The sequence below is a fragment of the Perissodus microlepis genome, chromosome 1 (genome assembly GCF_051167445.1).
Source record: "Perissodus microlepis isolate ML-2025 ecotype Zambia chromosome 1, ASM5116744v1, whole genome shotgun sequence".
Taxonomy (NCBI): domain Eukaryota; kingdom Metazoa; phylum Chordata; class Actinopteri; order Cichliformes; family Cichlidae; genus Perissodus; species Perissodus microlepis.
The window spans coordinates 16109087-16122343 of NC_140461.1; the positions used below are offsets into that span (position 1 = coordinate 16109087).

Sequence of the window (13257 nt, forward strand, 5' to 3'; positions counted from 1 at the left end):
GCTGGACCAGGTGACCCTGAATCCTCCCTTAGTTATGCTGCAATAGACGTAGGCTGCCGGGGGATTCCCATGATGCATTGAGTTTTTCCTTTCCAGTCACCTTTCTCACTCACTATGTATTAATAGACCTCTCTGCATTGAATAATATCTGTTATTAACCTCTGTCTCTCTTCCACAGCATGTCTTTTATCTTGTCTTCCTTCTCTCACCCCAACCGGTCGCAGCAGATGGCCGCCCCTCCCTGAGCCTGGTTCTGCCGGAGGTTTCTTCCTGTTAAAAGGGAGTTTTTCCTTCCCACTGTCGCCAAAGTGCTTGCTCATAGGGGGTCATATGATTGTTGGGTTTTTCTCTGTATCTATGAAGCGCCTTGAGGCGACTTTTGTTGTGATTTGGCGCTATATAAATAAAATTGAATTGAATTGAATTGAATGTATCAACTTCAATTCAAACCCACCTTCAACTTCGTCATGGTAAGACACGATATCCAGTCTTCCCCCAAGCCTTTTGGCTACAGGAAGATAAAGAGATGATCATCATGTGTTTGTGATTGATACTGAACTTTTTTTGAGATCATTTTAAATACAAATTTGTTGTTTATATAGGAGCTGAACATGTACCGTATCTAATGCTATAAAATAGACTGATTAGTGTGTATTTTACAAGTCTAACCTGCCCCCAAATAAAAGCATGAGATAAGTACAATATGACATAATTTAATAAAAAACACATTACGTAACTATGTGCTTTAAATCAGGGCTGATTGTAATTCTAGATGAATAACAACAAGAAGACAGTTATAATTTCAAACAATAGTGACTACAATAATGACAACATGACACATGGCAAAACTTCAAAACACTGTATTTTTAAGGTGAGCTTCGACATTTCTCTGTATTAGTGTAGTTAAACCCACCGTGAAGCCTCTCAAACTCAGTGGGGTCCATTGCAGTGATGGGATCAGACATACGAGAAGGTTTGCTGATTCCATGGGAGTTAACAGCTCTGACTCTGAAGTAGAAGGAGTGCCCTTCAAACAGCCCAGACACCGGATATTTACAGATCTTTATGGGGTGATCGTTACATTGGGTCCAGTTTTCAGTTCCAACCTCACATCTAAGAAGAGAAAAGATGAGAGTGCCGCAGAGTTAATGAGATGAATGCAAATAGAAAGATCTGACAAAATACTGGTATGGCATGGAGTCATTATAAACATGTAACTATTGCAAAGAGTAATATGTGTACAAGTTTATAATAGATGTTTTATGTTTTTGTGTATGCTACCATATTATTAAAAAATGCTGATAGGTATATGAGATCAGAACAGTGTACCTGTTGGAGCCTCACTGAAAGCACTTGTGCTGAAATTATCTGTTCATTATGATGCTAGACAAAAAAAAAAAGACATAAGCAGGAAAAGAGCTTCCTAAGCAAAAAAATGTAGCCGATAGGTAGCAGAGCATGCCCATTCCTGCTCTGTTTAGGTTAAAATATGAGGGACAGAATAAATAAACAAAAGCAGCTGTGTATTTTATGTGCAATAAAGAGAACATGGACTGCTCCTCTTCCTTGAGACAAAAAAACAGTAATTTGATACTCAAGTAAGCTCAATAGGATTACTTAAAGTAATTAGTTTGTCTTTATGCTGGCCAGTTTATCTGTTTATGGCGTTTATACCAGTAACTCTTACTTGTCGACAAAGTATCCCAGGATTGGACCCTCTGTAGTTGTATTAGGAGGCTTCCATGACACAATGACATAGTCTCTGTTGGCATCATGGATCTCGATGTCCATAGGAGCACCAGGTGCAGCAGGGACTGGAGGAGGACCATCTAGACAGGAAGTGATGACGTACATTGTTTTAATAATTACATTATTCATAAGAAATAAGAAGCAATAATAATTAGCATTAGCAGTTAGCAGAATAAGTATTATGTTGACAGCAAAACCGTATCAGTTTCATAAAATCTAAGCTCCAGTTTCCAAACTGGATTTAGAAATACGTTAATCTTATCCAGTCCGACGCTTGGCTCATCTTACCTGCGACTGAGACAAAGGCGCTGTGTTCTGCGGTGCCTCCTTTAGTGACCATGCGCAGGGTATAGAGACCCTCGTCATCTTTGTAGAGATTTGGAAGAGTCAATTTGCTGAATCCTCTACCAGTTTCAATCTTCACCCATTTAGAGTCAAACAGACGAGTGTCTAGGGAAAATGAGACAGGCTCATTGACTCAGCTTCACTGCATAACTCTTATGAACCTCAACTATAAAATGCAAAAATAATGAAACATCAAGTTTGAGTAAATAAAGCCTTTCTGCATACAACAAAAATAAGCTAGAATTTTCTTTTATACCTCAGACACACACATAGCAAATGAAACGGCTCACAAATTTGGGGTGATATTACTTGAGTCTACTTAACTGCTTTTGGTATAATTAATAGGCAATAAAAATAGTGTCCATAACATTTTCTAATTTTTCCACTGCTGTGCCTCTGGCTGCATGTCGGCTAGATTGGGTCAGGCAGTCACTGTGGCATTTAGCATATATTACTAGCAATTATAGGGTAATTACTGTATCATAAAGTGCTATTTTATATCAATTACCATCTCTGTACCACTGTGCCTCAGGCTGTAGGTTTGCCAGGTTGGGCTCCAGGGTCATGGTAGCCGAAAGGGTGGCAGATTCACTCTCGGTAGCGAACACTGGTCCAAACATCTCCAAAAAAGTAATGTGGATTTTAGTGTAATGGATCTTTGGAAGCATAGAAGCTGGGGCAAAGAAGAGAGATAATATGAAAGAGATAGTAGAACTGGTGGTAACAGCATGTTGCTTCACACACTCTTTTGAAAGGAGAATAGAGGAATATTATGTTAACTCGTATTAAATAATATAATTGTAGTTGTAATTTATGAGTATTTTAAAATCTAGTGCTGATGTTCTCTGGAGGTAATTACTTTGCCTACCTGCATAAGGCAGCCATGCATATGAACAGGACTCTTCCTCCTGCTTGAATCCTGCACAAAAAAACAACAAAAAACAGTCAACGTTGTGTGTGATTGGCAGCAACAGCCAGCTGAAATAATACAGATGTGCAGTTACAGATTTGTATGATTCATCTAAATATGATTACTTTTTTTTTTTTATGAATAACATTTATTGTAAAATAACCCTACATGAAATTTGTTGAAATGTTGCTAATTGCACAAGTAACTCCTCATAGTAAACACTCAGCTGTAGGTATAGACACTTTGTGAAGTAGCCTCTAGTCTCAGAAGTGAAGCCAAAGTCAGCAAAAGGAGAATCCTGTGGTCTGTGTGTGTGTGTCTGTGTTGGGTGGGGGTCTGATTGTATGGAGGTTTATTGGGGAAGTGACACAAATGTTAACCCAAGTTTAAGTTATGATTTAATTTGCTAATTTTAAATCCTGTTTTGCACAATTAGGGTTGATTTTGTAACATATGGTCCCATAGTGAATTAGCCTTCCTATTTAGAGAATAGTGGGTCATGATTTGGGGTGTGATTGTATTTTGATTATTGTGCTTAATAGGTTGCTACTGTAAAACCACGTCCATGGTTTCCTAGTTAGACCTAGTTCCTGTCACAGAGTTCCCTATTTGCTTACAGCAATCAGTCTCATCGCTATTTGCCACAATAATCACAAAAGTGTTATCAACCCAACTTGAAATATCATTACCAAAGGAAGTTGGATATTCTCTGCTTGGAGGCATAGCATATGATCATGAGGCAGCATCAATTAAATAATTACTGGAATTTGATTTATGGAGTACAAGCGGCGCTTTTGCTCACACATCACTGTGGTTTCTTCTGATTGGTCTGGGCATGTTGCCTGCTCCATATCAAGAGTTTGTGTACACCTTGTCAAGTGTACAGTCCCTGATGTAAGTTAACCTCTCAGTGTCACAAGTATAGCACTGGTTTCACAAAGTCTTTATTGAGTTGATTGAGGCAAGCTATGGATCGTAGCAACAGAGTGGTAGATCGTGAGAATGGGTGGCAGACTTGGGGTGTTTTGGTACTTTGGCTAAGTCAGTTAGCAACACTAAACTATAAACAAATGTTTACATTCTTGCATCTGGTCTAGAGTTTGGGGGTTGGCTTGTGTGTGTATGAGAGTCAGCGTGTGCAACCCTGTTGCACGTCCATTGCTTTACACTTAAAGCCTCTGGTTATCAGATTGAATGGCTTACTCTTCACAATAATGGAGGCCTGGCTGGAGGCTTGTCCATGGAGGTTTACAGCCATAGCAGTGTACTGAGCTGTATCATCAGTTGAGCATCTGCAACACAGAATAAACATAAAATAGTTGCATTTTGATCAAAAGATTTCCCAACAGATTGCAACAGATTAGAGCATAAACGAAATGGTGATTGAGCACTGTGTCATACTTAGCATACTTAGCTAAATTCTGGGACTTCATGGCAATCTTATGGATTTTACAGTCATCTGTGAAATTACCGAAACTGCCTAAATAGCAGGTGAGCTACATATTAGAAGATCTGCCCTGACAGGACTAACTGCTCTCTACTGACACATTGCCACTGTGCATTTTCTCCTACAGCGTATATGAATCCACTTCACCAAATGAGCAATTATTCCCCACATGAATGCTTCATGTTGCCAGGGATAATCAGCAGTGGAGAAGACAGAGTACAGATTGTGTAAAGCCCCATTCACACTTCAATTAACAATGCTTGGTTTACTTATTCAGAGAATGTTTTGGTTTAGACCACAGCTTTCCTTTTAGGAAACACCATGTGCCAAATCTCACCTGACAAACAAAGTAATGCTTGCAGAATACTCAATGCATAGTCCTTTGAGTTGGAAACAAGGCCACAGGGCAGGGGGTTAATTGTATCTTCTGAGTGAGTGGATTTTATAATCTGCCAATATGTTAGAGCTGCAATGCAGTTCATCACAAACACTGTGTCTGCTAAGCTTTCTCTACGTTATATTTACATAGAGGTTACTGGATTTGTTTTCTTTAGAGCAGTGTAGCTGCAGATCTTTGGCCATTCTGGCAAGTTGCAAAACTTAAGTGGTCTTTTTGTTTCTGCTCATACCGCTCACTTTTCCACAGCCGTATGTTACACCTTTAGCATGTGACATGAGACTTTGACCCCTTGACAAATTCATAAACTGATATAGTCATGAAAGAGGATGTTATTAGCATAAATTGCAGAAGTAATGTGGGGGAGAACAGCAAATGTACTCTCATTAAGTCACAAATAACTTAAGCTAAACAGTGTGTAGGTGTAGGACTCGTGAGGTGTCTATACATAACATAACTTCTTGCTGTCTATTTCTAACCCTGCTTAATGCCATGCTAAAGTTTTGCGATAACTGTTATTTTAATTATTTAGCTATTTTAAAAAGTCATGAGTCATGGTAAGAATGCAGTACTCAAGAGTATGATGTGCTTCAGGGGTGTTTTTTCTCCAAGGAGTATTAACTGCTGGCTGTACAGTGTGTAAGTAAGGAAACAGCGGTGGCCTGAAAGATTCCCGGAGTATCACGTACCACTGAGGTCAGCACTTGAACAGCTGAGCTTCCACAGACTGGAGGGAGAGTAGGATAAGCTCCAGTCCCCTGACTGTAACTACACAGCCCGCCCACACCTTCAGGTGACAGACGGTAAACATCTCTGATCTAATTTTGTGCATGGGGCTTGAAAGAATTAAGGAGGAGGAGATTTCCAGTGGCTCGCTACATATTCTTAATCCCGATATTTGGGCAGTGAGACCAGTGGCCTTGTAACTCAGTGCACTTCATCTTAAGAAAACATAGAAGCAGACAAGTACAAGCAAACTACAACCCATTTCCAAAAAAGTTGGGATGTCTTGTAAAATGTAAATTTTAAAAAGTAACATCAAGGAGAGGGAGAAAGCCATACAGACATGGACAGAAAGAGACGGGAGTTTTAGATTGTGACCCATTCTTAAAGTTCCAAGTTAAAGGAAAAGTCCTTTGTGAGAAAGATGCACCATAGTGGGAAACGTTTTTCCCATTATTGTGCTGGACCGCTGTATTATTGGATTTTCTTCTATTTTTGGGTCTTTACCTTACAATATAAAATCCCATGAGATGACTGCTATTAGTAAATTGGTGGCAGATAAATAAAAATATGTTCAAAAACTCTAACCTTTATTGAACTTAATGTACCTTGGGATCTCCAGGGAGTGGATTCCACCTTTGGCTTCAACCAGATATCTTCCAGAAGACAAGTCCAGGATCATTCCATCTTTATACCTAAAATTGAGCAAAACAATAGCTATCTTCATGAAGCATTGAGTAATAAAAGGTATGAATGCAATGATGTATCCACAAGACCACAAAATGACATTCACTATGGTCTAAACAGCATGATGCTGTTCATTACGTTTATTCTTGGGATTTTATGGAAACCTGTGACCCTGGAAAACTGGCTTCCTTTTCATCTTCTTACCTTGTAGTTTGGCCTCACCACAACAGACAAAAAGCTGGGAATGACACTTCATGAGAGACAGAACTCTCATGTCTGCATCAGCATTAAGATCAGCGGTAAACATAAAAAACACAGCTTGATGCCCACAGCATGTGATGTGGACTGAAGATCCAATCAGAAACTGACCCACAAGAAGTTTTTGACCTTAACTGTGCTTCCTGCCTTATTTTGGTGCAATTTGAGACGGCAAGAAGCAAATGTCAACATTTATGTCCAAACACTAATTTAAAAAGATCTTTCACGTTGGATAATAATTAATTGTATTAGACTGTGTTGTTAAATGTCTTGCGGACTGTCTCATCTAGCCGAGTGACTGACTCCACAAAGACCAGACTATGAGCACAACTGCGAGTGAGGTGATAATGCAAATCAGTAGAAACTTGTAAATCCTGATCGTCTATTTCCTCAAGGTCGCTATGAGGACAGCCAAGTTACTGGCCATACATGCTGCACATGCAGCAGCATTAAAAGACTGTCAAATACATACATACATAATTTCATTAGGGATTAATAAAGTATTCTGATTCTGAAATCTGCTATTATAGTCTGTACTAGAGCAGACAATGCTATCCCTTAAATAGGTTTACGGGGAATAAGGCGTTAGCCAAATGTCTACAGTCTATATTGAATGAAGACTTCGGTGATTTTACATTTGTTGTTTTCTTAATATGCTGTCCTCAATGTTGATTCATAGCCATCTGCTGCTGGAATGCAAAGTCATGAATAAGCCTAAGATATGCACATGAGAGCACTTATGACAAGGCCTATCAGGAGAGCATTCTCATTTCATACCAGGCACAGAGCTGCAAACCCTGGGCCCATGGCATAGTCACTCCTCCTTAGGCAGATCATAAACTGTGTTACAGGGATTATTCAAACCCTTCCTGAGATGAGGAGGGAGATTCTCAGCATCCATCACAGGGGTCTGTTGATGCCTAACTGGCATGTGAACTCCCAGTGACTGTGAAACAGCAATGAAAGAACAACCATGCCCACACATAGAAAATGATGTGTGTGTGTGTGTGTGTCACAAACACAGTGGAGTAACCATTGCTAGCATACTGACTTAAGCGTAATAGTCAAAAATGTAGTGGTTAGTTTGTACTACAATGTAGCAAAATATGGAAAGAAAACTAACAAATAAGAAGTCATATATCGACAGTGGGAACTTTTAATTTAATCATGGATTTTCAGTGTCAGAAGCTACATCTCCTGGGAGCATGGGTGTTTTGTTTTGTTTTTTTGTTTTTTTAAGTTACGTAAGTTCATTTTATGCAGACCACAGTGACAGTCAGAGTCAACAAATCATGTAGAGACCGACTTACCATTTTACAACAGGCATGGGGAAGCCCTCAACAGTACAGAAGATTTTGACTGGAGTGTTTTCAAACACCATGTGGGATCTGAGTCGGACCAGGAACTTTGGTCCCCTGATCATGGGCTCCTCACGCACATATTTGTCATCCAATTTTGTTCTTACCTAGACAGGCAAACAATAAGACCAGTATATGACAGATCATTTTAAAATCCATTGTACTATAAAGCATTAATATTAATAAAATCCACAGGACAGTTAAACAACGAATATAGAAGTCTTGATTAAAACAGTTACAAGATTCTTACCACTTCCTGGATGCGGGTTTTTGTTTTGTGCTCATATCTTTCCTCCATCGCCTCAGAGCTAAAGACAATGACAGCAATAAGTCAGTTTCCTAAAACCATGATAAACCTGAGCCCTGTAAGCTGATAATTGAGCATCTAATATAAAATAAATAAAGATATCAGTTACTTTGAGATGTGGACCGTCCCTGCCAAAAAACCTCTTACAGTAAGTAGCACTGGCTTCCCAGCTGTAATTTAAAAAATGCCTCATAGTATTTGGTCCATACTGTGGGACATGGTGCATGTTTCTACTCATTAATCAGTACTGACCTACCAAACATACATTGTACTTCCTGAAATGTGAGCATATAGTGCTATAATACTACTACAGAATGAAAGGGTTTTAGCCTGAACTTATTTTATGCATGCTTCCCAGTCTATGTCCCTGAAACACAGGGAATAATTATGGGAATAATGCAGGACGGGGAAAGACATCTAAACATGACCTTAAACAGGAAGCTATCAACAGGCCATCAACATACACTCATCTGTGAATCTATGACCCCTCTGGCAGTGTGATCACGGCTGTCAGAGTCTTAAGAGTCACGCTGAACAGAGGGCAAATTCCAGATTATCACCTCACTGCTCGACACCTGCAGTTTTTGTGTGTGTGTATTTTTTTTTAAACTTGCCTAGATCTTGATTAATCACACAGCCATTGCACAACTCTCACTTTTAGCAGCTTATTTGCCAAATATATAAGATCTTGGCTAAAGTCTGATGTAATATTATTTGTATATAACATTATGGATACTCCATAGCAGTGTTCATTCAAAAAAACAAAACAAAACCCTTCAGACAAAAAGTAACTCCACAACTGCCACCAGAAGTGCCCTTCAGCCCCTAAAGTCAAGGGGATCTTGAAAGCTGGCAGCAACAAACAACAGTTGGTACGGTGATCTGCCATCTGGGGCAGGAGCAGCAATGCAGCATTTTAAGTCAGGGAGATGAGTCTATCCTTGACCTTGACCGGGAGTGACTCTTAGTATTTGTGTCACACAGAGATTTGCCTTAAAATAGCTAAACATGCAAATTTTGTGGTGCACTTTAAAGGAGATTGGGTAAACATATGAGGAAGGAAAGGGAACATATTCATGCATCTCTTCTGTTTTTAGTGGTATAAATGCACCTGGAATGGCTGTTTTATCTAAAATAATATAATTTTGAGTATAAGTAGGGAATGGAAATAATAAATCTTTTTAAATAGTTTCAGTAAAGAATGAACAAAGCAACCAGAGTACCTGTTAGTACTCTTTTTTTGAGTCGCACATACACACAAGCAGACATGAAAACAGAAATGGTAACTAATAATAAGAAAAATCACTAATTTAAGGACAGATTTTACAGTAGCAGCTTTTTTATTCATTTACACTATCAAACCTAATCAAATTTAGGAAACTCATCATAAAGTTAACAAGAAAATTACAATGAAAAATCTTCCTTACTCATAGGAGTTCCTTAATCTTAAAAGTATGAAATCTTTTCATAAAGCTTTTACTAACCACCTCATAGTCTTTATGTTAACCTGGTTAGTCCTTCTGTTGCTTACATGGCTTCATTTGCAGGTTTAGTTGTACAAAACCTTACTACTGTTACACATCTAATATTAGTAATATTATTAGGACAATTTAAGTAACTTAAAACTATAAATAATACAGAGTCTCTTGGTACCTGCTATATTCTTTAACCACATACTGGCTCTGTTTGTGGTGGTATTCATGGTTGTAACTTCCACGTTTGATCCACGCTGACATGATGATGCCGTAGATATTGACCTGTTGGATCAGCACCACACATTACAAGATTGATGCATACAAGTCAGACTTGCAACACAAAGACAAACACTGAACAATTCTTGAAGAGACGCTTGAAATTTTGAAAATAGTCATTTCCAATTACATTTCAGCATGATGTTTTTATTTACTCGACCCTAAAAGGAAAAAAAAACACTCCTAAACTTTGGAAACTTGAAGTCGGCATTATTCCCCGACATCCAAATTCATAAACATAGCGGACTGTCGGCTCCAGGACTGACAAGATGACACTATATTGATGGAACACACGGGCACAAATGTAAACAAAGGGAATGGACAAGAATAGCAACTGAAGTACAGCTGCAGCCAAGAGTGTGGTACCAGTTTGATAGCAGTAATGGCTTGTGTGTTTAACAATTGCCAATAAATATAATTTTCTAACAGATAAATTGAATAAGTTAGACAAAAAGGAAGACAGTTACTGTAACGTGACTAAGACAGCACGGCATTAATCCATTATTGATGATAGGGATGTAAAAACTGACACTAAAAACACAGAAAAATGTTGCCATACAAACGTATCCCTGACAGTTCAGCATCCTTAAATGTGTCATCAACTATGTGCATGCTGCTTACGCCTGTCTGGCTCCAGCTTATTTAAAACGTTCATTATTAAGAACATTTCAGGAAATGTCTCATGTATAATCTGAAGTCCTTTTCATTTGTTGTGTGTTTCATATAAACAGAGTAGATGTGGACTTCAAGGCAAGAGAATACAGTAGCTTTGTCTTACATCATCCACACACACAGGGGAGTATAACTGCCTTGCATCACCTCATAGTCCTCAGGGACCAGAAATAAGGTCAGATGAAACGTGAAGCGATACTGCGGCCCAGCCTCCCTCCCTGAAGGCAACTGAGACGTGCTGCACCGGCAAAAACATTTCTACTTCCATGTCTTTGAAACACACTGCTAAGATTCAGTGTCACTGTATGCATCACTTTTATTGGCCCAAGGCGATCATCCAAGCAGAAAGTCAGCCACAGTAAAAAAAACAAAACAAAACCCTTGCCTCCAACCTCTATCCCCAAACATCAAAAATAATCGTTCTCATTTGAATAATGGAGCACAATATTTTATTTATGTCCATCACCCGTATTTTGCCCTTTTACAGTCATTATATTTTCCCTGAAATGGGTAACCACAGTCTTACTGTAACTGTCTGACTATTTGGTATTAGCAAACATACTGTGGGTGTTACCTCACCAGGTAACACCCAAACATCTCTATTGTAGCTGTAAAACTTTATAGATCTCAGTCAGAACAATGCAAACCTTTGAATTTCTCCAGTCTGACCATAAACACTTCTACCTAGATGCAAAACTAGTGGTAGCAACAATACAGTAGCTCAACATTGGTTCAAGTGCTTGTACATTTTCTAACTTGAGGCGTAATCTTTGTTAGCGGATAAATGAGCTCAAGTATACATGAAACCAACACATTTAAAGTCCAAGCGTTGCACACCGACAGACAGCCCTCTGTTGGTCACTCATTCACTCCAAATGAATCACCACATATCGTGAATGCAGTAATTAATATTCATAATAAAATGAAATTAATATATAGTATCACTCATCACTTTGAGTATCATTAATAGCTCTGACTAAGGAGCATGAAACATCTCTTGGCTGTGCCTCGGTCTGTTCTCTCTATGCCATCCCACTGATCCCACCAGCTATACTTGGATTTGAAACAAAGCTGCAGATCCAGAGGAGAGAGGAGCATAAAACTGAATTTAAAATTGATTTTCTTACCCCTTGAGATTCCCTTTGCAGCGACTTCGGCTGTCAAGCTGAATCCACAGGGAGTCAGCCTAAACCAAGTACAGGGCCAACAAAACCACCACCCGTCTTCAACTGTTCCCCACCTGCTTCTCCGTGAGGCCTTAAAAGGAGACAGAGCTGCCTATATATAACCAGTATCCTTCAAGACTCATAATTACTGGAACCAGTAAACTATTTGATTAATAGAGTTTATTCATTACACTTTGTAATGGAAGCCAACCGATTTGTTTCTGGTATTCCAAATTAATGGTGCATGCTTAATAATGAGTTATTTAAGTATACGAGAGCACACAGACAATGCAGAGAATCTGACAACAGTGATGCTATGTTTTGGGAGGGGGGGCAATACCACACTTTCACCAGCAGCACTTTTAGCCCCACAGACTAGACAGCAGTATGGAGAGCTTTCAAGTAGCACTTAACTAATGAGTTTTACCATGTCACAATAACATGTTAATGAATAATAAAATGTGTCACTGTATGCATCATTATAGAGCTTTTAAAACATGCACACTCAAACTGAGGAAAACAGATTTAAATTCTGTATTGCAATGGCTGGATACGGTGGAGAATGAGTTTATAGCTACATTTAAATCTAGCTGCATATTAGTTAATACTAGACCCTCTCTAAGGTCTTTCACCATTCTGTGCTGGGAAATGTCTTGAGACACTGTGCCACATGCTGAACTTTGGCCAGGGTCTATTTATAAAAATAGCTACAGTTACAGCTTGACTATTCCTGACACAGTGGAGGAGCTTTGAAACACATTTCACATCTGAGACAAAATCACATGAGAGGACAGCATAAGTCACATTTGGAAAAAGGGAAGACAGAGAGAGGGAGGCATGGCTGTGGTTTCACGTGGTACTGATGACATAGACAGGAGAATGAATACGCCAAACAAAAGATGAGAGTACAAGAAAAGCTGATTTAGACAAACACCTAGTCAGTTTAAAATTGATGTGACTGGGGATTAATGCTTTCCAGAGAGATGCTGTTTTTAACAAGTTCTATTTGCAGGGGTCAATTTTTTCTATCAATCAGCAGCTCCTGAAATGAAGAAAAACTGACCTGTGCAACAAACAGATCTCATAATCCTTAATTTTAAACTCTTTATGAAAAAGATGAATTCCCAAGGACCAGTCCCTGTTTTTTTCAATATTATTACATATGACCATGTCAAGCAGACAGTCAGTAATACCCTTTATCCTGACCTCTAATCTCTAAAGCCATGGTTCAGTATAAATAATAATAATAACTGTTTAAATATCCTGTGACTCATCTAGTTAAGTAGAATGGCTTAAGTATGGTCTAGAAATTACAGAAAAAAAGTGTGCGTGTCTGTGTCTATCTGTGTGGTGGTGCTCGGGGTAAAAACAAAACCATAAGCTTTTGTGGTAGGAAAAGAGCCCCCTGTTGGTCATTTAGTAGTATACTCTCCCTGATCATTTTACTACATCACTGAGGCTGAAAAACAGATTTTGAAAGCTAAAAA

General features: G+C 38.8%; 1 protein-coding gene across 1 annotated transcript in view; it reads right to left on the minus strand.

The window, feature by feature from the left end:
• The window catches only part of myom2b (myomesin 2b), a 30740-nt gene extending 18907 nt beyond the window's left edge, over positions 1 to 11833 (minus strand). Inside the window, exons 1-12 of the mRNA XM_084931972.1 lie at positions 11732 to 11833; positions 9835 to 9938; positions 8125 to 8182; positions 7827 to 7981; positions 6180 to 6266; positions 4208 to 4296; positions 2963 to 3013; positions 2603 to 2767; positions 2038 to 2199; positions 1688 to 1829; positions 914 to 1113; positions 455 to 508 (exon numbers count right to left, since the gene is read on the minus strand). Coding sequence (XP_084788098.1) covers positions 455 to 508; positions 914 to 1113; positions 1688 to 1829; positions 2038 to 2199; positions 2603 to 2767; positions 2963 to 3013; positions 4208 to 4296; positions 6180 to 6266; positions 7827 to 7981; positions 8125 to 8182; positions 9835 to 9917 — 1246 coding nt within the window. The 5' untranslated portion in view covers positions 9918 to 9938; positions 11732 to 11833. The remainder of the gene's footprint in view (positions 1 to 454; positions 509 to 913; positions 1114 to 1687; positions 1830 to 2037; positions 2200 to 2602; positions 2768 to 2962; positions 3014 to 4207; positions 4297 to 6179; positions 6267 to 7826; positions 7982 to 8124; positions 8183 to 9834; positions 9939 to 11731) is intronic.
• Between the last annotated feature and the right edge of the window lie 1424 nt (positions 11834 to 13257).